The sequence below is a fragment of the Peromyscus maniculatus genome, chromosome 18, assembly GCF_049852395.1.
Source record: "Peromyscus maniculatus bairdii isolate BWxNUB_F1_BW_parent chromosome 18, HU_Pman_BW_mat_3.1, whole genome shotgun sequence".
NCBI classification, from domain to species: domain Eukaryota; kingdom Metazoa; phylum Chordata; class Mammalia; order Rodentia; family Cricetidae; genus Peromyscus; species Peromyscus maniculatus.
In genome coordinates, this window is record NC_134869.1 from 40,438,820 (window position 1) to 40,465,867 (window position 27,048).

General features: G+C 40.5%; 1 protein-coding gene across 3 annotated transcripts in view; it reads left to right on the forward strand.

The window, feature by feature from the left end:
* Positions 1 to 27,048, forward strand: part of Ptprr (protein tyrosine phosphatase receptor type R) — a 249,034-nt gene that overhangs the window by 192,141 nt on the left and 29,845 nt on the right. For all 3 annotated transcript variants that reach the window (XM_006988975.4, XM_006988976.4, XM_006988977.4), the window contains 4 exons: positions 5,995 to 6,181; positions 9,027 to 9,111; positions 14,655 to 14,734; positions 15,729 to 15,866. In XM_006988975.4, the coding sequence (XP_006989037.1) occupies positions 5,995 to 6,181; positions 9,027 to 9,111; positions 14,655 to 14,734; positions 15,729 to 15,866 (490 nt within the window). The remainder of the gene's footprint in view (positions 1 to 5,994; positions 6,182 to 9,026; positions 9,112 to 14,654; positions 14,735 to 15,728; positions 15,867 to 27,048) is intronic.

Genomic DNA, 27,048 nt, shown 5'->3' on the forward strand with positions numbered 1-27,048 from the left:
TATTTTTTTTCCCCTCTAAATCTATCTTCCTTTTAATTTTCCTAAAGTTTGCTCTGGTTTCAAATTGTCAAATTTTGCCCTCATTTCTACTTAATTTGTGGTGTTTACTGGAACGAGCTCATATGTCCTTAGTTTAATAAAATCAAATTTTGCCCTTCAGATCATAGTCAATGGTAGCTAGTTTTTAAAAAAAGTATTTACTAAAACATATCCTTTTCTGAATTTTTCTGTAAGTTGTGTTAAATATGCTGATTAGCTATCTGAGAGAATCAATAACAACAACAATAACAAAGAACTTGGGAATTCACCTTTGCCCATAGCCCCAAATGAATTACAACCAGATTGAATGGTTAAGTTTCTAAAGAACACATTTCCAAGCTGGTCTTGTGAAGTAAAGGAACTTGCTGCCAGCTCCGGGGCCATGAGCTCTTTCTTTAGAACTCAAGTGGCTGGAGAGAAACTACCCTAAAGTTTCCCTCTGACCTTGACACATGTGCTGTTACACACAGAGACACACACAGTAAATAAATGTAAAATAAATTACTGCATATTCAGAAAGGTCAGGGTGCTTAACTGAGCATAATCATAAATTTTTAACAACTTTAGTGTTTTAAGGCAACAACAGACTGGTATTTGCCACAAATATGTCTGAGAAACAGTGTAATACCACAAATGTCATAGTAATATATCAGTGACGCTAAACAAAATTCTCAAAGGTAAGGAGCTAGAAATAAACAATGAAGATTAATTAATTCATCCGTTTCTTGAACCAAAGAAATCAAAACTGTAGCAATTAGCCACTGTCACTGATCCCTATAAATTAGGAAGATTTCAAAGTCAATTTAAATGATAGCAAAAAGCATGAATATGAGTTACTTTAGTTCCATTTTCAAATGTCTAAATTTTATAAATTCTCACGGTAAATACATCATTTTCATCAGGAAAAATTAAAATATGAGTATATGTTTAAGGTCTCGGCTCTAAGCAGACGCCTAAGTTTCCAAATGTGGCACTTCTTGTAAGCTGATCCTTCTGATTCAATTTCCTAATGGCACTGTATCAATCAATCTAAATATTGTTTGTTCTTTGAAAATAAGAGTTAACAAGAGCCAAGATTTTTCCCACATTAACAACATCCTACCATCGTATTTTACGACAAGCACGGGGAAGCCTTCACCACGAGAAGACTGCTCTGTGGAAAACGCTCTTTGTGAGGTCAACAGCCGGTGCAAGTTTCATTCTACAGCTGAACTTTGAGACATTGTCTGAGGTGGTGAGGTGAAGTGCTATGGGATTGACTAGGTTTCAGGGCAAATGGATTCACCACAATAAAGGGAACTTTTAAGGTAATGGGCTACCACCAAGCTGTATCTTTCTTTAGTTGTATCTTTAGTGGCAAATGTGTAGGTTATAGCCATTGATTTCAAAGCATTCAAGTTAATCTCAATCCAAACAATTTGCAGTTCTTATGGAAGTGTCCTAAAATAGTTCCCCTAGAGAAATGCCAAAAGTGAGCGTTAGAAAGGATTTTGTTCATTGTCGGGCAAATTTAATAATGCCCATGCATTACTTTTTATAAGCCACTGACATCATTCTTTGTATGTTGCCTGTATAGGAACTCTGTAAGTACGTTTACTTGATCATTTATTCACTTTAAAGAGACAGAAAAAAAAATTGAGATGCAGAGAAGCTAAGTAACCCTAAGAAGGGCACATCAAGAATATGGACAGGCAAGATTTGAGCCCACACAAAAATGCTTTGAAGACAAAAATCTGTATTTGAATACTGTTCTTGGCTCCTCCCCCTTCCCAAGCACTTGACTTTCAACTCCACATACAGTCTAACATAATCTGCCAACACACTCTCACTTTGGGAGGCAAAGCAAAAAGAGCTTGTACTTTATATTGTAACTTGAATTATCTTTGTTCGACAACTGTGTTTCAAATATGGGTATTTTTTTTTTGACCTGTAAACTAAGGGAAAACAGTACTTCCAAAGGCAAAAGCACTATGTAACAGTAGTTGACAAATTAACAAAAACTTAATATATTGGGTTTCTTTCATCTTTCTCTTATTAAACCAAAGCTGGTCTCCCTTACTAAGGGGTTTCACAGCTCTCAGCTGACCACAGACCATTCAGAAAACTCACTCATCGAAGACTTAGACATGGGATCTGAGAGGCTCTGGATCTCCAGGTGTGGACAGGCTGTGTGAGAGATGCCAAACAAAAGTTGGTAGGCATCGATGTCGATGTCGTGACTCTCTCTGATGAACTTAGGCAGCTTCTGATAGCCTTGTGGTTTCCACAGCTCTTGCTTCCCACCTCATCTCCCCGGCAAAACCAGCTCCTGACTCCACAATACATTTTGTACAACTGAGCTGCAGTCCAGACTGTTCTGTTTCTCTCAAAGTCTTCTTCCATGTTCTGCTCCCATACCATTTCTCCTCCGAGGCTGTCTCTGAAATGACCAGGGTCCAGTTCAAATGATCCCTCCTCCACCCAGCTGCCCTGACACCCTAAGTGGAAGAGACTGCACCATCCACTAAACCTCGGCAGCTCAGGGTGTCTCCCTAGTGACAGACTGTAGACACATAGTCTATTGTGAATGAAAATTGAATGAAATTGTGCTTTAAAGTGGCCTCTAGCTAGCAATCCAGAAACAACATCTCCAGACTCCTTTCTGAGAAAATAAATAAATAAAATTTTTTTAAAAAAAGACAAGCAAAAGCCAAATCCTCACAAATACACTAAAACTAAAACAAACCATAATCAGAACCAGGATTTCCTACAAAATTAAAGGCAAGTACCACCGGATTGAAAAACTTTAAAAAACAGTTTCTCACTAAAAATAGATTAAATTCTTGGCCTAAAAGCAGAACCATTCTTTGCTGTCTATTTCCTACCCAGAAACACAAGAAATCATATATTTCAGTCAACAATAAGAGCCCCAAACAAAAAAGCCCAGGTGTACATACACCTCTCTACCAAATAGGTAATATGTCACAGAACATTCAGGGTGCTGCTGCCCATCTCTTTCTACCTCGGCAACCCCAAAGAGTTAATAATAATGGTGGAACGAGAAAATGTATTTCAGGGGCACGCCAAAAAAGAATAAGACACGTCGATATAGATTGTATATGCGTATGCAGGTGTGTGCACGCAGGAGGGTAATGCCGCCGAGCAGATTCTTCACTCCGTGCTCCCTTTAATTTTTGAGTCAGGGTCTCTCACTGAACTGGAAGCTTAAGAGTTTGGCTAAGCTGGCTAGCCAATGAACCCCAGGAATCCACCTGTCTCTAAGGGTCTCCCACTGGCTGCCAGTGCTTGGGTGACAGATGCCTGCTGCTATACCTGGCCTTTTTTATCAAGATTCCTGGGCATCTGAACTCAAGTGAACTCCCACGGGTCCTTTACCTGCTGGTCCTTAGGCCCTTGATATTAATTTTTTTAAGAGTCAGAGGGAAAGCTAAATATCCAAGTACAGGAAAGAAAGAAACATTGGTAAGCCTGACAGCGAAGATGTATGATGATGAATCCTTCCAGCACTGAAGTATTTAAGGTAAAACATTTGAAATGAAAGAAAACTGTATGCTGTTATTGTGAAAGGCTCTCACACACACATCAGACAGTGAAAAGTCCAGTATGGAGGGAGTAAAAAAACAAAACAGTGTGCTAGAATACCAAGATTACAGTCTATGAATCTGTAATAGATAAGGTGATGCACATGGTTACACGTCCTCACAGAGAGGACTTACATATATAATCACATTAGTGACCAGCAAATGCATCTGTGAAATATTCAGTCAGCCCAGTGTTTCTTTGAAAGAATCGAGAACTCATAAACGCTAAAAAGTCCAGACACTTCCAATCCCCATGACCTACGATAGACATGAATAAAGAAAAGAAATGCGTAAGAACTTATATGACCATCAAATTCTCTTGAGGGAGGTGGGAAAGAGAGTAATGGAGTACTTAACACAGCAAAGCAGAATGCTGGATTCACTGGGGTGGGGTGGGGGGACTAACCCGAGGCACACCGGGAGAGTGCCATGGGGGAGGGGGTCGAATGAAGCAATTTAAGGGCACATATGTATGAGGATGCCACGATGAAGGCCCTTGCTTTGTAAGCCAGCCTAACAAATTAATTCTTTTTTTTTCTTTTTTCGAGACAGGGTTTCTCTGTGTAGTTTTGATGCCTTTTCTGGAACTCACTTGGTAGCCCAGGCTGGCCTCGAACTCACAGAGATCCGCCTGCCTCTGCCTCCCGAGTGCTGGGATTAAAGGCATGTGTGCCACCACTGCCCAGCAATTCTTAAAATTGTGTAGCTTGTACACTCTGCCACAGAGCTGGTATCAGCTCCAGGAAAGGTGCTCCCTTCTTCTACAGTGGCTTCAGAACTCCAGCTGGCTCAGCAATGAAGAAAACAAACCACCCACACTGTGGTGACTTTTTTAAGTGTATCATTTAGTGACAGATAAAAAAAATAAAAATGAATATCCGTTAAGCCAAAACGGGAATTAAAACTACCATTGCCATCCATTTCGGGAGTAAAAACATCGTATTACCTATCAGACGATAGGCAAGCCCCAGTGCTGTATCCACAGCAGATACAAGAGCATGAGGAACTGATGGAGAATGACTTTTCCATAGGTTTCTCTGGTTGCCTATTTTCCATTATTTAAAATGGAGGCTCGGCCACTCAACTCTTTTCCAGTGTGTTGTCCACCATTCAGAGGAACTGACCCAGGCTCAGACTTGCCTTACTGTCTCTCCTATCATGTTTTAACCTGCTGCTCCCTGCTCTCCACATCTGTGGGACACCAGACCCCCACCCCGACACTCTATTTAACACCCTGACACACACCTTTGTAGTCTAACTTACAGTCGTGAGCACAGTCTCCAGCTTTAAACCTCCCTTCCTCAAATGGTCGTTTGGAGGGACAGTGAAGCAGCCACTGGTTGTCACGTGCTCTTTTATGGCTGTGCGTCACATGGCTACTGTAACTAAGAGGGGCTTACATCTTCTGCACAGCACACCAGGGTCCCTGGAAAGGGAAGGACTCCAGTCATGACTTCCCAAAAGAAGAAAAGGGATCATAAAGAAACGATAAACTGAAACGTAGCCTATAGGTCTGTGATCTCCACGGCCTCTTACAGGCTTTACAAAATTAAATGAATAACATATATACATATGTACATATATATGTGCATATGTAAAATACAAAGTTGTTTTCAATTTGTTTGATTTGGTTCCTGTTGGCTTGTTTTTTGAGACAGTCGTGTGTAACCCGGGTTGGCCTCAAACTCATTATGTAACCAAGAATGACCTAGAACTTCTGATCCTCTTGCCTATGATCTCCCAGCCCCCAGAATTTCAGGCATGCACCACCACACTTACTGTAAAGTTACAGTACATTTATGCACATGCATACATTTTAAAACATTTACATTCTATATTAGTGCAATCATTTGAACTATAGTAGAGATTGCTATTTTAATTTTATTATGTTTTAATTAATCAATCAAAGGTATGTTTGTTTATGGTATGGTACATGCTATTTTGAAGTATAACCACATTGTGAAAATGGGTAAAGCATTTAATGACTATGATATATATTTTGAACTTTCAGACATACACAAAAATACATGTTATTTTGTATTGCCCATGATTTCTCAATTTAAATGTGTTGACTTTTTCTGATATTTTTTTAGTTAAAATTATTATCCATCTTATTTCTTCAACAAGTATGTTTACTAATAACTTACAGTACATGTTCTTAATTCAGAATTGTTTGCAGCAATAAAATTGCCAGTTTCCTATAAAGAACCTATGGAGACTTGCTGTAGTCAGTCATGATACCAAATTTTTATATATATAAAACCTTTGTTTCTGGAAAGATATCATTGAACTGTGTCCTTGTACAAAAAAGACAATCTGTATGATAGTAATACATGTAATATCTAAATGCAATAACATTCTTTCCCCCATGTAGACGAGGTTCCAATGTCTCTCTTACACTGGACATGAGCAGCCTGGGGAATGTGGAACCTTTTGTGGCCGTCCCAACCCCCCGGGAGAAGATAGCCATGGAGTACCTGCAGTCGGCCAGCCGCATCCTCACGAGGCCACAGCTGAGGGACGTGGTGGCAAGTTCCCACTTACTTCAAAGTGAATTCATGGTGAGCCTGCTCTTTCTTACTCGGTTTTAATATTCTCGGCACTAGAGCTGGAAATGGTGCTGCCCTCTCTCAGGCAGCTCACCGTGGGCAAATGGTTGCGAGGCGAACGGTAAAGAGCCATGGCTTTAGAGTCAGCTTTCTCCTTACCCGTTGGTGGATGGTTCAGGTGATGACACGATTCTTAACTGACTCAGGGCCGGTAAGAGTCAGCGGCCGCACTGGAGAGACAGGCAGAGAAAGGCATTTCAAGCTTAGGAAACAGCCTGTCTGTGATTGTGGGGAATTGAAACGTTCCTGTTTCCTGGAGCACTGAAATCAAAATGGAGAGTGGCAAAAGTTGAGCCCCAGAAACATAAGAAAGGAAAAAACCCCACAAATTTTAATACGTGTTTAGGAATGGGACTTAGCCTTACTTTAGAAAAGCCACTGCATCTGCACGTACTAGACAGGAGCAGACTGGAGACCCTGGAGGTAATTCTATGGAATCCAGAACTCAGAATGTGTCAACACTAAAAATATGCTCAGAGAAATTGAGAGAATCCATAACACTGAGCAAAATGTTCGTTTCATTAAATGAGGTAGCCAAAAGAAATGGGCAGTACTCAAGGGTTTTGTTTTGTTTTGCTTATTGTTTTTTAACTTGGGCAACAATTCAAGAAAGACCAAGTGTGGGATTCAAAGGACGGTGAGTGCTGTATGACATTCAGTTTTGGAAAATCGGTATTGCATCGATCGGGTAACTTAATGTATGGTAAAATGTTACACACGGAGAACAGAGTCAGAGTCTACTTTCTAGGTATTACCTGAGGGAGTACACTCACTTAGATGACTTTACACCGAGAAGCAGCTACCCAGCTTGAGCTATAGTGATTAAGTATAATAAATAGATGGTTCTGTGGTCAGTTCAGATATCTGGAACCCCACTAGTTGAGAAATATCAGTAATCTGCTAGCCTCGCTATTAATGACACCAACTGTCATCAAGCTTCCAAAGTAAAATACCAATGTGGAATTTTAAAAATGAGACATCCTAGTGTGTCATGTTTTCATATGTGAAGCAAATGAGACCCAGAGATGACAGAGCCCATTAATGGTCGCACTGCCCAGCAAAGACATCCAGTGCCTTTTCTGGGGCTGTCAATGGGTCTTTGTTTATGAAAAAACCTTTAACATAGCCTACTTCCCTGGAAGGAAAGATGAGGTCAACAAGGAGAGCAACTATGTGAGATCCTGACAGACTGTCAATGTGTGTCAGAAAACAGAGCAAAGTGAAAGAGAAAGGAGGCCATAAAAATGTCACTTCCTCCGGGCCATTGTCAAAGCAGACTGACTTTTTTAAATTATCAGAAACGAGCATGTGGGTAGGGGAGTTGCGTTAGTTGGCAGGGTGCTTGCCTAGCATACATGAAACCTTGAGTTTGGTCCCCAGAACCATAGAAACCTGAAATAGCGGTGCATGCCACTCCAAGTAGAGGAAGGTGGATCAGAAGTCCAGGGTCACCCTTGGCTCCACAGCCAGTTTGAGGTAAGCCAAGACTACATGAGATCTTGCCTCAAAAAAAAAAAAAAAAAAAAGAAAAAAGAAAAGAAAAGCTTTCTCTTGAATATTCAACAACTTTATTTTGATGACTTGGAACTAAGAAACTTAAATGTTTCAATGGAGTAGAGACTCCCTTAAGTGTCTAAAATAACAAAAATTAATGAAGTGATTCTTTTCAAAGAGAGTTGCTCTTCTCTGTAACCGAGTTTTCAGTTCACGATAGAGCCTGGCCCTCCTGGAGTTTTCAGATTGTCAGAATATGGAGACAACTTGAGTGAAGTTCTGAATGAGCTTCTTCTTTTCATTGTTGGTGTTTTTCCAAAGAAAACTGGAACAAAAGGAACTTATAAAAATAGGAGGCAGTGAGTGTGGTCAAAGTACATCACATGTATGCATGAAAACAAAGTAAGACAAAGATATTTTATAAGATGGGAGGATTTAATGTTCGTTAGTCACCAAATAACACAGCAGTCATTTTATTTCATATCACCCTGATTTTTTTCAGGCTTTTAAGAACTTTATGTTAAGAAATACCGTATGTTTATAAGCAAATCTTAAAATATTTGCTGATGTCCTTTAGAAAATTCTTGCTCGTTACTTGAGTTCAGTCATATAAGGATACTCTCAGTTTTAGGTCTCATGGGTGGACATAAAGCCACTTCCGCCCTAACTCTTCCCTCTTTGATTATTTGAGTCATGTGATAAATATTCTTTCTAGATAAGAATATTCTATTCTCCTTAAGCAGGGGAAAAGTGGATCCCTTTTCTCAAACATATTCTGTTTATAGCCACAAATGAAACACTGAAATTATAAAAGAGCTCTTAACTTAAAAACATTTCAGCACATGGACAACACAACAATACAATTCCATAATCTTTGACACTTTATCACTTTCAGAGAGAATTTTTAATGATTCTAAAAGAATCACAATTGATATTATCAAAAGACTGAAATTTTTGCTGATCTTATAAAAGCTTTTTGAAGAAAGGTAAATATATTGTTTTTTTTAAGTATTCTCCTAAGTGATGTCACAGCAACACTTATTATCCAAGCAGTGTGTTTTCTGTCTCTGTAGTAACTACATACAAAATAGTACTTCCAAACACACAGGGACACCTCTTAGAAGTCAGCACACAGGCTGCATTTTACCTCTTTATGAAAGGAAAGATGTTGGTCAACCAGCAGGGTAGTCTGTTGTTTTATAAATGACTTTGAAGTCCAGTAGATCACGGAGCCAATGCCCCCTGTGAAGATTTTCTTTGCGTCAGCATTAGATACACAATTTGATATCATTTATTTTTGCAGGAAATACCAATGAACTTTGTGGATCCCAAAGAAATTGATATCCCACGTCATGGAACGAAAAATCGTTATAAGACCATTTTGCCGAGTAAGTTTCTTGAGCTAATAGCTTGCCCTGTAAAACCATGTCGCCCATTCACTTCCACCTCATATGTAGGTCAAGACTAGTCACCACTGAAGTTACCTGAGATAGAATAACTTTATTTCATGTTACGTTCATCATAATGACCAGCTCATAATTCCAGAAGATCCATGGTTCTAAAGCACCATTGCACCACACATCATGGTTAAACTGATTTTCATCCTAGAGTTAAATAATTCCAAGCATGAAGGAAAAAGAAGTTGAATCCTACCTTGGACCATATATAAAAATTAATTAAGATACTTGCTTGTAGATAGGAGCTAAACAAGAAAGAGAGAGAAAGCACAGATTCGCTGGGTGGTGGTGGCACACGCCTTTAATCTCAGCACTCGGGAGGCAGAGCCAGGCGGATCTCTGTGAGTTCGAGGCCAGCCTGGGCTACCAAGTGAGTTCCAGGAAAGGCGCAAAGCTACACAGAGAAACCCTGTCTCGAAAAACCAAAAAAAAAAAAAGAAGAAGAAGAAGAAGAGAAAGAAAGAAAGAAAGAAAGAAAGAAAGAAAGAAAGAAAGAAAGAAAGAAAGAAAGAAAGAAAGAAAGAAAGAAAGCACAGATTCTCAGAAGCCTGATGTAGCCAGTGGTTTAAAGACAAATGGGATGCACTTCATTGGAACACTAAAGTTTTACGTTTCAAAGTCATCATAAAAAAGTAAAATATAACCCACAGAATGAGACAATAGATACAAAACAAACATTTGATAAGAGACTTATACACAGAATCTAAAATGTATTCTAGTAGCCCAATATTAAAGACAGCAATGTAACAGGAATATTAAAAGTTCTTATTAATAAAAACAAACCCAGAGCCAAGTATTGGGGTGAACGCTGGATGGTCAGAGAAACAGAACAAGCCACAGCTAACCTCACCTGGCCAACTTCTCAGCTGATCTTGTTTCCTCAGACTGGAAGCCTCTGTGTCCTCATATCTGAATGGTTCTCAGATGAACTATGCTGCTCAAAACCTAAAAGCTTAACTAGCCAAATGCTTAACAGGCCAAATGCTTCTTGTTTCTGGTCTTCACACCTTATATATCTTTCCTTTCTACCATCACTCCCTAGGATTAAAAGCGTGTGTCACCATGCCTGGTTGTTTCCAATGTGTCCTTGAACTCACAGAGATCCAGAGGGATTTCTACCTCTGAAATGCTAGGATTAAAGGTGTGAGTGCCACCATTTTCTAGACTTTCTATCTAGTGGCTGTTCTGTCTTTGACCCCAGATAAGTTTATTAGGATACACAATATTTTGGGGAACACAATACCACCACACAGCAAAGCAATTTTTTAGGATTTAATATTTTTTATTTTTTGAAATTAAGATAGAACTGCATCATTTTTCCCTTCCCTTTCCTCCCCTACCCTACTCATATGTCTGCCTTCCTCTCCTCAGATTCATGATGTCTTTTTTCTTTGTGTGTTCACATATATTATATACAACATACATGTGTATATATTCTATAGTATATATGCATATATATTATATGGTGTATGTACATATATATTATATAGATTGATGTGCATTCCTAATATATAAATATGGCCTGTTCAGTCCATATAATGTTAAGACAGTACTAACAGATAATCTCATGAAGTCCTAACCTTAGGCAAAGAACCAGAGGTAACTAAGGAAAGCTGAGAGCAAGAAAAAGGGTCTTCCCCAGGGAAAAGCTCCCCAATTGGTTATCTATTACCAAAAGATCAGCCCTGAAATCATATATATATATATATATATATATATATATATATATATATATATATATATAACAAAGAAGTTTTCAAAATAGAGTAAGTGCTTGAATAGAAACTCCTTTTAGAAGGCATACAGCTGACTAATAAGCATCAAAGATAATGAACATTACTATCCATCAGAGAACTCAGAAGCAAAGAGAGACATCACTTCCCATCCACCACGAATATCATTACGATAAGAATACACAATAAAATGTTGACAAGGATGTAGAGAAATTGGAACCGTTAAATGTTGCTAGCAAGACTACAGAGTAGCTGCTTAATCTGTAGTTCCTCAACAGTTAAGGTTTGATGGGGATGGGTCTTGGGGATACAGCTCATAGTAGAGGGTTTTCCTAATGTCACAAGACCTTAGCCTCATTTTCCCTCACCACAGGAAAAAATGTTATTGTGTGTGTGTGTGTATGTATGTATATATATATATATATACATATATGTATATAGTTATTATATATGACCCAAATAATAAGATAAGTTCACCCAAAATTGTACATTAAATATTAATAGCAGTATAGTTCATATAACTAAAAAATAAAAACAACACAAATACCCATCAACCAACATGAGTATCTGTAAATGTCAGTGTATCTACACAAGAGAATGAATAAGCAGGAGTCAGGTATAAATAATGGCTACTAAAAATGGACTCTTTAGGAACTAAGTATCAAATGGAAATCATAAACGACATAGAAGTGAGTCAGACGTGGTCCCTTCCCTCAAGGGTCTTGCCACAACCCATCGAGGGCAGGCAGAAATGTGAGCACTTAGAATATAAAATGGTAAATGCTGAAATAAAAGTCAAGGAAACCAGGCCAGGAAGTGGATGCTTCATTTCCCAGAGAAAGCCAGGACTTCTGAAAGGTGTGATTGTAGCCCTGAGCCCCAAGGAATGAGGAACTATCACAGAAAGAAGTTGTAAGAGATAGTATGTACAATGCCTAAAACCTACAAGAGATTGCCCTTGGTGTCAAGCTAGATCATACAGTATGGATGGGAATGGAGCTGGTAATGAGGCTGTAGGTTAAGATGATTAAAGGCTGCTGTCCTCCACTAAGGAGAGTTTGGAATTCATCCTTCAGGCTTACACTATGTAGAAGAGCAAGCATGAGCCACTTAGAGCAAAGTAACTTCCCAATTTAAACTATAAAATTAAATGAAATGAAAACTTCAATTCCTCAGTTCCTACTACCTGCTTGTCAAATACTCAATTTCCAGATGTGGCTGATGGCTTCTTATGGTTAGTGGCTACACAGAATAACTAAAAATAATTTCTTCCGAATTTAGACATTACAGCAGGTAGACTGTATGTATATTACAAGACAGAAGAGGAACAATCAGTACACTGAGCCATTCAGGACTGTCCAGGCCGCTGTCAGCACAGTAGGTGTCCAAGTGGACAGTCACGGAGCCTTTAGGCTTCATTTTAAACTGAAAGGAATACTTCTTATATTGACAAAAAATTGTTAGTCTCTGTAGAACTTGGTTCTTATTCGATATGAGGGCTGTGACTTTATTTTCTGTCTAAGGAAAGAAACTTATACTTATTCATACATTCTAGACATGCAGAACACAACTATATAGAACTGAATTCTGACAATATTAATCCTTCTAAAACAAATTTTATATATTCATATATATTATGTATATTAATGTTATTCATTATAATTATAATATTACTAACACATATTTATTAAAAAAACAACTAAAATATTAGTGGTTAAAATAAGTTGGAAATATATTTACCACTCAGGTAGAAGCTTCCCTGGTTGATCTGGCAGCCTTGCCATGTTGTGCATCCAGAACTTTCTCTCTGGTTAAGGTTCTGATTGTATTCTCACAATCCAAGACACTGGTCACCACAACAGTGTCCCAAGCAGCAGGAAGAAATCAAAAGCAGTAGAAGGAAATCACCACCTCTCTTTTTATTCCCATGACCGTAACGTCATACATATCACTCTTCATTTACAAATGACAACCGAGTTGTGTAGCCACAACTAACTGCAAGAGATGGTAAGAAGGGAGCTAGTTACACACTGTGCAAACGTCCAGACTCCCAGCAAGAACCTGGGATCTTGTCACCGAAGAAAGAAGGGCGAGTGAATCCCAGGAGATAAGTAGCATTGGCACACATCTGGCAGCATGTGTCTGCACATCTGGTGTGGGACACGACTATACATGCTTTGGTGTGTGTGCTTCAGGAGATGACTGACCCCAGATGGCTGCACATCATGCTCAAGCAAGAAGCTCAAGGGGTCTGTGCAGACAAAGGCCAGTGGTTAGGCCCCACCCCCATGCTGCCACTCATGGGACCTGGTCACCAAGTACTGTTTATACCTCCGTGGGTCCTCTTTCCATCTCTTTATCTTGTGTTCTGCAAAAAGAAAGTTTGGATCTTGACAATGTACAAGTACGGATGTCAAAGTGCAGCTCATCGGAGTTCAGAAACAGAAGAGAAGAAGATGGAGGAATAAAAAGCAGTCTAGCAGAAAGTCCTGGGACACTGTGAGCAACACGACACTTTTATACAACATGGATAGACTGAGCTTGGTGAGGAGGAGATGTTACTAGCTACCTCCACCATTTTGGAGACACTTTCTTTAAAATGAATGAAGCATGAGGAATGCAAAAGTGGGTGGCCTATGCGAGTAAAGGCCAGTCTTCCTCTAACCACGTGTTGTAGGAAATGTAGAGACTTGCCACGATTTCAAAACTGGAGGCAGTGGCATGGTTTGAAATGATTAGAGTCACGTGACTCCTCCACAGTAACTGTCCTGTGAGGGCTCTAGCTGATAAGGCTGCCATAGGACACACTCCCAGCACACACACACACACACACACACACACACACACACGCCTACTCTAGTTTACTTCAGAACAATTTGTCCAGCATGACCCCTCAGAGAAACTCCCACAAGAGCTGAAGGCCCACCTCCCGAAAGAGGTCCATGTTGCCGAGCCCCAGTTCCCTACCCGCTCTCAGGTCACACCTGACTCCTTAACGGGTCCACTGAGCATCTTTGCAGTCATCCTGCTTCTTTCTGGTCATCCAAAAACACACAGGAAGTTTTGTAGTGTTTTGAGTGAAGGCCCGCCCCTGTGACCCAAGACTCTATTTCAGTTTGGAAAATGCTGAAAGAGTTGTAGCCATTACCTAAGGGAACGTTTTGTAGATTCACGGGTTAAATCATGTAAGATCTCTAAAGCACTGAGAGCAGTGTGATGTCTAATAGTGATCGATAATGTTTGCTATTTTTATAAACAGACTGAAAGCTTGATAAGTTGAGCTGTGTTTTTTTAACCTTTTCCCCTGGCTTGCCCCGTCCTCACACCCATCCTGATATCATATGTTTTAATCTCACTAAATCAAGGGCTGGATCGGATGATGGAGTGAAATACAAAGAATTGGGGTGAGGGCAGCCCAATTCTTTTCAGAAGGAGCGGGAGAAAGGTAGGGCTGTAAATCCAAACTCTAAAGAAAAAGAGAAGGGTCCAAATGAGAAAGGAGACAAGAATCAAAACTCCATCAAAACATGCCATGACCTATGTCAGAATCGGGAATCAGGGAGGGGGGAGCCAAATGTCACAGCTAGATCAAGAGATGGACACTCACGCACACCAAAGACAAGCACTGACACTGGGTTAATAGCCTTGAACTTACTCACTTCTCTCTGCTGCTTATGGTTGCTCTAGAGACTTTTTGAAAAGTACATCTGCTCAATGTGTTTTCTCTGATTTCCTCCTTAGATCCCCTCAGCAGAGTGTGTTTAAGACCGAAAAATATAACCGATGCATTGAGTACTTACATTAATGCTAATTATATTCGGGTAAGTAACTATGCATTTCTCTCTGGTTGGCATGTCGACTTACTATTTTATCTTTTTTCCCCTAAAATGCCCCCAAGCTTTGTTTCTTTCTTCTTTCCCCAGAATAAAGTTCTCTTTAATTTGATCACTTGCAACATGAATTGCTAAACAGTTTTATTAATAAAAAAAAACACAAAGCCAAATATTGGGGTGAAAACTGAGAGATCAGAGGAATAGAACAAGCCAAGCCACAAGTTCTTACTGCTAGGAAATCCTCAGCCCAGGAGAGAGCTACTTCCTGTATACTCATACCTGTCTACCTTTCTGTCCCTGCCATCTCACTTCCTCTCTCCACCCAGCTACATCACTTCCTGTTTCCGCTCAGCTCTATCACTTCCTGTCTGTCTGTATAGCCCTCCAGACCTCTATGGTTAAGTAGTACTGGAATTAAAGGCATGTGTCACCATGCCTGGCTCTGTTCCCAGAGTTCTGCCTTGAACTCGCAGAGATCAGGATAAATCTCTGCCTCCTGAATGTTAGGATTAAAGGCATGTGCTACCACTGCCTGATCTCTATGTTTAATATAGTGGCTGACTTTTTCCTCTGATCTCCAGGCAAGTTTTATTTGTTAGAGCACAAATAAAATATCACCCATCTTGATACCATATGTTTCAATTAAAATAAAAAATTGCTGGTGTTTTCGTGTGCGTATGTTATAGTCACATCAACACCGGTGATAAGGGTTGTACTGTGAGTCCTCCTTGGCTGTGAGTCCCTGAGTACAGGCTCCATGTGCACACTCTGCAAAACTGAACTTTACAACCCTCACTGCCAAATGGCGAGCTGGATTTTCTGGGAAGTGCCATGTGCATGCTTGGTGGTGCTGGTGTCAGGGCAGCTGCTTTTGAACTACCACAACTCCATTATCCTGAAGACCATCCAACCACTGCCTCCCCAAATGTCCGCTGCAATCCAAAAACATAAGCTAATATGTTTGTCTCTTTACTCCACATAGGGCTACAGTGGTAAGGAGAAAGCGTTCATCGCCACGCAGGGCCCCATGATCAACACTGTGAATGACTTCTGGCAGATGGTTTGGCAGGAAGACAGCCCCGTGATTGTCATGATCACCAAACTCAAGGAGAAAAATGAGGTATGATGTTTAGCCCAGTTCTGAATGTTATACACGTGACTCCTGCTATAGGAGAGATCTGGAGTACATGAGATCACCACACACTTACAAAATATTCATATAAAGTGGAATATAGACGTTAAGTGGCAAGGTCACTCTTACCTCCAGCAAATGACAATTGGCATTGTCCTATGAGTGACAGCCTTCCTTCAGGCAGTTTAGCACATGGCATACATGTATCTCATTTGCACACGTGTATCTCAGGAAAGACATAAAGGGCAATGAAATTAAAATTATTCCACAAGCAAGTCATTTTTTTTTTTATTTATTCACAGATGCCATTCTGGTTGTTGGCAGCTGTATATACACATATGAAGAAATACATATATAATAAACATAAGCAAATAAAATATAGCAAGATCCCTTCGCTGGTAACTTTTCCTTCCTAGTAGGAGAAACACAGTAAATCTGTTAATAATAGCAGAGTGGAAGGGAGAGACGCTGTTGGATACAAACCAAACCAAGACAAGGGAGTGGCTGGGCAGTACAGTGGGGAGAAGGAGTGGGTGACAGCCCGAAATGGGACAAGTGGGGACTCCTTAGGAAAACGAGACTAAAAGAGACATTGGAGAGAAGTGATAACTTTTTCAGTGGCTTTATAGTAAGAAATCTGCTCCCTCTGCCCCCCAAAAAACTAGACAAATATAGATTTATTTCCACATTAGCAATCTTTCCTAAGTATTTGCTTTGCAGAATGACTTATTCTACATTTTACACCATAAGAACAAAATTGAGCAGGTCCTGGAGGCAGCCATCTCAAATGCTCCTTGTGTGTTAGGCATCTTGCTGGAATAATTGATAGTCGACTTTAGTTAATATTTGTTTTTGTTGTTTTCTTGTCAAAATTATTAGACTATTTATGGCAAATCAGATTTCTCTCTTTTTTTTTCTTTCGGTGAATTATAAGTTCTCCTGTATAATTCTGCTACTAGTTGAGACAAAACAAGCCTACAAGACTTAAAAACTTTTAAAAGCTTGCTGTTTTCTCTCATTTTTGCTGTAATGAATGAAATACATCCTAGAAAAATAGCATGTTTTTCGTCAATAGATGAAGTTATACATGCATCTCTCTGTATTTCTGTGCATCTGATATGAAAGACTAAGGTGGTAAGCACAGTAGAAATAAGCCCTAATGTTCTCAGCCTTGTCACATTCAGTGCCAAACTGTTGATGGACTAACTCATTGACAATCTCTGCACAGTTGTTTAAAATGCATGTTTCAGCTTAGTGGTGAAAAGGACTCTCCAAGTTTCAACGGTGTAACTCTTCGTGTGCACATCTGTATATGCATGTAGAGAATTGATACAATACAGTGACTGGTTAACCCGAAGAACCTTCCATTGTAACCCAGTTACACTGGGTAAACTATGAAATTGCATGCACAGCAGAACTTTAAAAAAATTAAAGGAATTTCCAAATTTAGTGAAAGGTGTAAAACCAGGGAAGTATGATTGCTTATATTTTTGTGACCTCCAAGAATTAGAGACAAACAAGCCTAGGCTTGTGGGAGCCAGGAGTTATAGTGTGAGCACCTGTAAAGGATGTACCAAAAATAAAAACAAAGGCAAACCACACAATTAAATCTGTCTACCAAACAGGACTATAAGAAGAAATTCATGTGTCTAAATCTGGCTTTCTTGTTTGATTAAAAACTCTCTGTTGATTATTCAAAACTAATAAACCTTAGACCTGAAAATCCCAGAAAATGCCAGGTAGAGTACTTAACATAGGAAACAATACCAGGTTGTTATTGCATTATATATACTTTTTTTTTTTTTTTTTTTTAAATTTTTCGAGACAGGGTTTCTCTGTGTAGCTTTGCGCCTTTCCTGGAGCTCACTTGGTAGCCCAGGCTGGCCTCGAACTCACAGAGATCCGCCTGGCTCTGCCTCCCGAGTGCTGGGATTAAAGGCGTGCGCCACCACCGCCCGGCCTTATATACTTTTTTTAAAAAGCAAAAACTGGCCTGGCAGTGATGGCAGCACTCGGGAGGCAGAGGCAGGCGGATCCCTGTGAGTTCAAGGCCAGCCTGGGCTACCAAGTGAGTTCCAGGAAAGGCACAAAGCTACACAGAGAAACCCTGTCTTGAAAAACCAAAAAAAAAAAAAAAAAAAAAAAAGCAAAAACTACACACACACACACACACACACACATCATAGAACTTCCAGAAATTAGAAAGAGAATCAGTGCTCTCCATGTCTCATTGGCGACTCTCTGACTCCACCTTTCTTTGTCCCAGAGTCCTTTGTCTGGCTCTCCCACCTAACCTTATCCTGTCCAGCTATTGGCCAGTCAGCTTCTTTATTAAACCAATCACAGCGTGACTTACACAGTATACAGAATGATTATTCCACAGCACCCCCCCCCCTTTTTGTCCAATGAAAAAGGAAGGTTTTAACTTTAACAGGGTAAAATTATATACAACAAAAGCTTTTGCCATAAATAAAGCAAACTCTATATGGAGGTTCTTCGATGCCCATCATCTTTTTTTGAAGTAGAATGGTGCTGCCAGGAGCAGACATGTCTTGTTGTCATAAAAAGCCTTATGTTATTAAAACATCTTACATGCCATATTCTATAGATCTCTGAAGTGTTTGAAGACCACCTGTCTATCTAAAATATGTCTCTGTTTAACCAACCCTATCCTATCGAGCTATTGGCCAGGTACCTTCTTTATTAAAGCAATCACAGCATAATTTACACAGTACACAGAAGGATTATTCCACAGCATTAATTAGTGTCTTAGAACATATTTATATCCTTATACAATCCATCTCTTCTATTAAAAATAAAATCAGCTAGGCATGGTAGCTCACACCTGGAATTTTAGCAATAAGGATGTTGAAATAGGAAGATCACTATGACTTGAAAGCCATCCTGGGCTACAGAGTAAGATCCTGTCTCAAAATAATTATTTAATTAAAATAACACCAAGCATATGAGGGGGCTGGAGAGGTGGCTCAGTGGTTAAAGTACTCACTAATCTTCCAGAGGACAGGAGTTTGGTTCCTAGCACCCACAATTGAGTAGTTTACCGCTGCCTGTAACTCCAGCTCCTGGGAATCTGGCACTCCTCCTCTGGCCTTGGGCATTCACATGTATGCCTATTCACACAAACACATAAATAAAAATAAATATTTAAAAAATCAAAGATAGGAAGGAAGTGTGTATATAATTATTTATAAATATGAGTATGTGCCTGTTTTTGAAGCACATGTATTTTCAAGAGAAAACATTGCTTACTATAAACTGTGTGCAATCGTTAAGGATTAATGTTAGGGAAGCATATGCAAAAGAGTGTCTCGTGAAAATTATCTAACAGGTTGCAGTGGCTTTGTGTTAAATCATGACTTGTGTTCACTTGAGCATTTTAATCCTCAGCTCCTGTGGTATATTATCGTGAGAACAAAAGACCAGAAATGTGCTGTCAGTTCTCTAGTTTGTTCTTTTTGATAGTTTTATTCTTTGAATATTTCATACACTTGTACAATACTGATCCTATCTATCCGGCCACTACCTTCCTCCAAGCCCCCTAGTGCCTGCCTAATTAGAGATTTTCAGGGCAGGAACTAAGGTCGATAGTCAGAGAACGTTCCTTAAGCACTGTAGTCATGTAACACATTTTAAGGAAACCTACTCTGAGCAAGTGGGACTATGTCAAAGCCCCAGTGAATGGCCACCCTTCTTTAACCCCAAGACCAAGGATATAATCCTACCAGACTGCTCAGAGGCAGAGCTGTATGTTAAAATAATGCAGGGTTCATCCCCTGGGGGTGTGCAGGCTTTCTCCACCCTGCACCCACAAGGGAGGTTCATCCCCCAGGGGTGTGCAGACTCTCTCTCCACCCTGCACCCACAAAGGAGCTTCATCCCCTGGGTGTGTGCAGACTCTCTCTCCACCCTGCACCCACAAGGGAGAAGAACTACCTTTCACTAATTTTCTGCTTCCTTTCTCTGTTTTCACCGTGCCCACAGGAGAGCCGTGTGGATCTGGGGAAAGCTAGAATACTTTTTAAAAAATAATTCTCACACTAAAATGCTGTTAAGTGTTTTGTTTTTCCCTTTGGCTGTGTAACTCGAAACTTAGAGACATACTTTATTGGTTTGTTTTTCCGCTTTTACCATTTGGCCTCTTATCTTTTTTAATGTTTGAGATATACTCCCAGGGATATGAAAGTCAAACATGTTATATGTTAGCTGTGCAATCTGCCACTTGTTTATTTCCTGTAGCCAGTCACAATCCAAAACAGTGGGACACAATGTTTTAACCATTCCTTCACTTTTAAATTAAAATAAAAATCCTTCATGCCCAGGCATATTACATTTGTAATATCATATAGGAAACGCCAGTGTTCTACAGATGAAAATGACTCTGAGAAGTCTGCTTTAAAGGAACGCACTGTAGGTTGACACCACCAGGAAAATGCAGGCTACTGAACACTGGCCAGCTCTCAATTGTGTTCAGTGTCATTGTTTAAAATAGACAAAAATCATTTCCTCCAAAGAATACGGAGGTGGAGATATCTTTAGAAGTTCCCACGCTTTACATGTATAAAATTGTTTACTTTCTAATAAACAAAGAAATGAATAGTCACCATCTTCCTTTTAATAATCCTAATAATCTCAGGTATGTTTTGCAAAATGAGAGTAAACAGAAAAATTAAAAAAAAAAAAAGAACTAGAGCTGAAAAATGAGGTTTTACAATAAAAGAGACCTAGTTGTTGCAGGCAATTTTGAGTTCTTTCATTTTTTTAAGAGAGTCTCAACAGGAAAAGAATTCCTTATGAAGTAAAGTAATATGGAAAACAGTGTTCACCTTCTTTCAGAATGGATTATTGTGTTACTGAAGAAGGTAGCTGTGATAGTAGGGTCAAAACAGGCAGGTGGTGGAGACAGCAGATGTGGCTCAGTGTTGGAGTACTTGCTTAGGCTATGGAGGTCCTGGGGATCCAGGGACTAGACGTAGGAAGAAAGGAGAAAGGGAAGGAGGGAAGGAAGAAAAGAAAGAAAAAAAGAAAGAGAGAGAGGGGGGAAGGAAGGAAGGGAGGGAGGGAGGGAGGGAGGGAGGGAGGGAGGGAGGAAGGAAGGAAGGAAGGAAGGAAGGAAGGAAGGAAGGAAGGAAGGAAGGAAGGAAGGAAGGCAGAGAGGGAGGGGAGTAGGGGGGAGGGGAAGAGAGGAAGAAGAGAAGAGAAAAGAAAGAAGAAAGAAGGATGACAGACAGACAGTCTTTTTTGAGCTCACTGTGATGACTCATGCCTGTAGTCTCAGCAGTTGAAAAGGATCACAAGGTCAAGGCCCACCTGAGCTGCATAGTGCAATCTCTCTCTCTCTCTCTCTCTCTCTCTCTCTCTCTCTCTCTCTCTCTCTCTCTCTCTCTCTCTCATGCACGCACACGATGTTTACAGTCTTACAGTGAGTCAAAGTCCTTGGGCACCTCTGACTGCCAGTCACTGTAGCTCCCTCTTCGTCTTGGAAAGGAAGGAAGGGAATGCTGAGCACATCACATGTACCACGGGAACTGTTGATGTCCCTGTTGTGCACTGAGTTCATCTGCTAAGCACTATCCAAGGTCAATACCTCCTCGGTCATTTGTGGAGTGCGTTAGTGCAGGATTAGTAATGTCAATACTGTAGAGTGAGAGTGAGAAAGAACTGGACTTCCCTGGGTCTGTGCTTAGCACATGCTACATGAGAAAACTTCTCAGAGGGAAGAGATCCTTTTAGTAGGGCCTGCAAGTTAGCATGTGATGGGTTCCATGTTTTGATTCAGGCTTGGTTAATGCCAAGGCCCATATACTTAATCATTGTCCACATGCAGTAGCAGCAGGCCACAGAAGAGAGGACTGTGGGAAGATAAGAAGCTTGCTGTTGGTCTCAGAACACAACACGATTCTGAATTTATCTTTCTTGAAGTGGAGAAAATACCCGATGACTGATCCTAGCATACTTCGGTCAAGTACTTAACACAGGCATGTCTCTTTTGTTACTTCCGTAACCTCCGTCTGAATTAACAGCGTGACTCAAGTTTTACATGGATGCCCCATTTCTTTGCTGATAGATTCACTTATTCAGCCTTTGCAAATAATTTAACTTCAATGCCCCCTGCAGAGGAATCCCATTTTAACTTTCCCTTTCTTTCACTTCCTTTCCCTCTCTGTCTGAAAAACTTGTTCCAAACATTCGCTTCAGTTTCATATTTTGGCCAAAAAGTTGACACAATGCCTAGGGGCCTGAAGGATGAGTATCTGGGGTGGCGGGGGACTGGGGGCAGGCCAGCCAAACAACAGCGCATGAAGGCATTCAAGAAACCACATGGCAAGCCAGGTGTGAGCAATCCAGGGTGTCTGGAGCACAGGTGGAATAGTGGGGAGTCTGGAAAATGAGACTGAAAAGGGTTTTTGCAATGAGGACTCAAAACCAAACTAACACCTTTGGCGTTTCCTCATACAGGCTGTGGAGAATCCTGGAGGATCTTTTTTTTTTTTTTTTTTTTTCCCCCGAGACAGGGTTTCTCTGGGTAGCTTTGCGCCTTTCCTGGAGCTCACTTGGTAGCCCAGGCTGGCCTCAAACTCACAGAGATCCGCCTGGCTCTGCCTCCCGAGTGCGCCACCACCACCCGGCCAGTCGTGGAGGATCTTTTTAATGAAGAGTGATGATGTCATTTGTACACTGGGAACATAGTTGATGGAGGACCTGGGGTTTGAATGTGTGAAACTCAGAGAGAAATAAGTTAGAAAGTTGTAGCAGTAGTCCAGACAAGAACTAGTGAAATACCAAGTTAAGGCAGAGGCAGGGTCCTGAGAAATGGGAGTTAAGAAGTGTTCCAGAGCTGAGAGCCACAGGGTTTTGTCATGATTTGAAGATGAGGAAGATGAAGGAGCATTGACCTCTGGTTTAGAGAGCTGAGTGTATGGGGGTGCCATGAACCAATTGGGAGAATAAGGGAGAATTTTGAGAGATGAGAATGAGCTTTGCATTTCAAGTATGAAGTTTGGGGAGTCCTAGAGACTTTGGGGTGATACTTAGAGTTAAAAGTCTAGAGGTCGGTAAGGGCAAGAGATGAAAATGGGATGCATGCTAATAGAAGACATAGGAAGGCTTAGAATTGATAAAAGAGAAAAATGGGGTACACTTATCTTGATGTGTATTATGCTTTCAACATTATGAGCATCCTCTTTGTCATAGTTCATTAAAATATTACTTTTAATAACTATTGGATCCCATTGTGTGGATAGATCAAAACTCATGAAGTCATTTGCTTATTAATAGATGTTAAAGTTGCCTTAATTTTTTTTGTCCACACCTCTAACTAGCTAACATTTGTTAAGCTATATTCATAGATGTGAAATTACTTGGCCAAATGATGTAAATTTTTGAAAAGCCACATCCCAGTTAAGGATGGTACAGAACACACCGTAAGTGTAAAGGAACTTCCCCTCTGCACTCTGAAGTTTCAGAAACTGAGTCTTCTGGAGTAAGCTAACATATATTGCCAAGAAGAGAAGAACATAAACATTGTAGATACACAGGAGCATCACAAGAATGGAAAGTGAACATTCAATAAATCAATAAGATTAAAAAGGTTACAGATAGTTTTCCTATGGAGGAAGGAAGTGTAGGGTGGGCATAAGCTGTGTTAGAGAAATTCGTTGGGGGAAGTGATTCTTGTTTTGACTTAAGTCTTCTGTATGTTTTGTTTTGTTTGTGCATTAGTTTTTTGAGTCAGGATACTCCTAGATAGCCCAGGCTAACCTCAAACTCACAATCCCCTTCCCTTGGCCTCCTGAGTACTGGGGATTACCAGAGTGAGCCACGATAACCATCCTGAGAAATTGTTTTTAGAGGAAATAAGTGGGCCAGAGCAGCAGATAAGAGTCTTGAACAAAGTTCATCTGGGCTCTGGGTGTGGTGTCAACTCCCGTTTTCTTTCCACTGGTGAATCTTCCTTTTGAGATTCTAGGGAGGGTCTGGAAGAACTTCCCTCAGTCAGATAAGGATGCTTCAAAGGGAGCCCGTGAGGCTTCCTGGGGCTCTGAGAGTTGAGAGTCAGGGGCAGGAAGTCTGAGTCTTGGTTCTGAAGCTGCCATTTCAGCTCAAGGTACTTGACACATCACAGCCCCACGCTTGGATCACTTTCTGGACTCCAGCACAGCCACACAAAATCACTAACCTCTCTCTTAGAAAACAATACACTAGGTTGTCTGTGCACACATTATCTGTGCCTGGCCATACATACAAATAAACACACGTAAAATTCACTTTTTAATAATGGGGCTGAGGTTTGTTCGGTTTTGGTTTTGTTTATTTTTTGTTGTTTTGTTTGTTTGTTTTGTTTTGAGTGACATTCTGAAACTAGTGCTCCAGGTTATAAAATGTATACGCACATTATCAAATGTGAAGTCACATTTCATTTTTTTAAGTGGAAGAGCATACAGAAAAGCCTGTAAAACAGTATTGGTGATGAATCACATTTAGGTTTTCAAGAAACCTTGTAGTTGTCTCATTGGCCTGATTTGACTATAGTTTTCTTTCTTGGTTCTTGTTTTTCACCAAAAGTTTGGCTGAGTGTGTAGCTGAAGGATCATGAATTTAAAGATAGGCTGGGATACATATCCAGATCCTGTCTCAAGCCCCTTACCGCTCAAAAAGTTTTGTGTGATACAGAAATGTTTAGAAATAGGAATATAGGCCCAAAAATCCAAGAAAAAAACTTTTCCACTTTGATTCTGTGAAAAATGGGCAACCATGTTGGATTTATATGGATACTCTGTCATGATGCCAGTTTATTCATTACTGGAGCTCATTATAGACGTATTGGACAAGAGGTTAATCCAGTGGTAACAGGTGGATGTCAGAGTTTGTCACATCCTCTGTTGTACTTATTCTTCCTCCCAGAAATGGAGAAAAACTCTATGGAACAGGATTTTGTCTTAAGATCTATTTTTTTTATATAAACAAATGCTTTTAATGGCTCTAGAGTGAGAAAAGGCCAAGGAGATACGTTGCTTCTGAAGCTGCTCCTGAGTTCAAAGTACTTAGCATGTCAACACAGCCTGCTTCTGGATGTTGTTAGCCCCCACACTTCTTATTTAATTGATTTTGTGTCATTTAAATAAACTATAGGGCCTCGGTCAATAAATACTACCCCTTTCATAAGGAGTATCAGTCTACATACAGCTTAGTGAGCATACATATATCTCTTCATGTGGTAACTGATGCTCTGGGTTAATAAGAGCAAAAGCAGGCAACCCTGTTCAGCATCACCACAGAGGGAAGAGAACACTGGCTAATCCTGTGGACTGCCTGAGAGTCAGTGTCAGGATCAGAGGAGAGTTGAATCACAAAGTCCATTCCTAACAGACTGCGAGGCTCTCAGTGTCCTTACCTGTAAAATGACACAAAAACAGATGATACCTGTTGCTTATCTACTGTCTTAGTCAGTGTTCTATTGCTATGAAGAGACACCATGGCCAAGGCAAATCCTATAAAAGAAAGCATTAAATTGAGGGCTTGCTTAGAGTTTTGGAGGGTTGGTCCATGACCATCATGGCAGGAAGCAGGCAAGCATGGTGCTGGAGCAATGGCTGAGAGCTTTACATCTTGATATGCAGAGAGGGAGAGAGAAAGACAGACAGACAGACAGACAGACAGACAGATAGACAGACACAGACAGACAGAGACAGAGACTCTCAGCCTGGTGTGGAATTTTGAAACCTCAAAGCCCACCCCCAGTGAAACTCCTACTCCAACAAGGCCACACCTCCTATTTCTTCCCAAACAGTTCCACTGACTGGGGACCATTCAAACTTATGAGCCTATGGGGACCATTGCCATTCAAACCACCACATCTACCAACCTCAGGAGATTACTCAAGGGATCAAATGATACATTGATGGTGAAAGTATGTTTAATGGTGAAACTGTGCCTACATGTATGTAGCTGGTGCACTAAGAATAATAGAACCTAGATACTAGATAGTAACTGTAGACCATATGCGCCCATTCTATCCCTCTCATATATTAACAGAGCCCAAACTGAATCTTTAATTCAGAGCCATTTTTCATATGATGATGTATAGCTTTAACTCATACAGCAAACATTTCTTTGATTTTAAATGTATATATAACTTTGACATAGGCTTGTTATTTGATAATCAAATTCCTAACTATGCCTCTTGCTATAAACTACTGACTTCAAAGAATCAATGCCCACAAATGCTTTCAATCAGCCTGATAATTACTTGTTTACACAAGATGTGTATGGTCCTCTTAAAACCCCTTTTCTCCTCCAAATCATGGACTCTTGGGATTAATAGATAATTTGACTAAAAGACCGAGCCCAGTTAGTAGGACAATAACAGTGGTGATTTGGGGCTGTATTCACCTAGATAGGGTGATACTTTGAATTACTTACAGTTAGTGAGGTTTCCCAAAATTATCTGTAAGTCGGCATTTTCTGCCTCTTTCATGTTCTCACTGTTATGATATTGTAAGCTATGCGGGACATTCTGGCAGGTAGAACCAAGGTGCCCCTCAGTGGGTGAGAGACAGGGATGCCATACAGACAGCGCTCAGTGAAGAGTTTTATTTGGTGTTCGGGGGAGGAGAGATAGAGAGAGGAAGGGAGGGAAGGGAAGGAGGGAGGGAGGAAGGGAGGGAGGGAAGGAGAAGGGTGAGGGGTTCGAGAGGTACGCACTTCATGGGAGGAAAGGGAGGAGAGAGAGGGAGAGGGAGGGAGGGAGAGAGAGAGAGAGAGAGAGAGAGAGAGAGAGAGAGAGAGAGGTGGAAATGAGCAGAGTTTTCCCTTAAGAATAGGCTTTTACGTCAGCCATAGGGTGGCGCCAAGGGGTGGGATCAGAATATTAACACCATAAACATAAAATAAATAAGCCCTAAGATGCAACTCAAAACAATCATCTAAACATGAACTTGGGCCCCTTGAACAGCTGCGTATCCAGCCCCATCCCGCCCCTCGGCGGATACTCAAAAGCATCCACACTCCTCTGGTCTCTTTTTTTTCTATTTGCCTCCAATGCAAGGGGGTGAGGGGTGGGGATTCGGTGTGTGTGTAAAAATAAGCTATTGTGACTTAGAAAGGAGATGGGATGCTAATTAACGGTTGTTGGATGAGCGAGTCAGCCTGT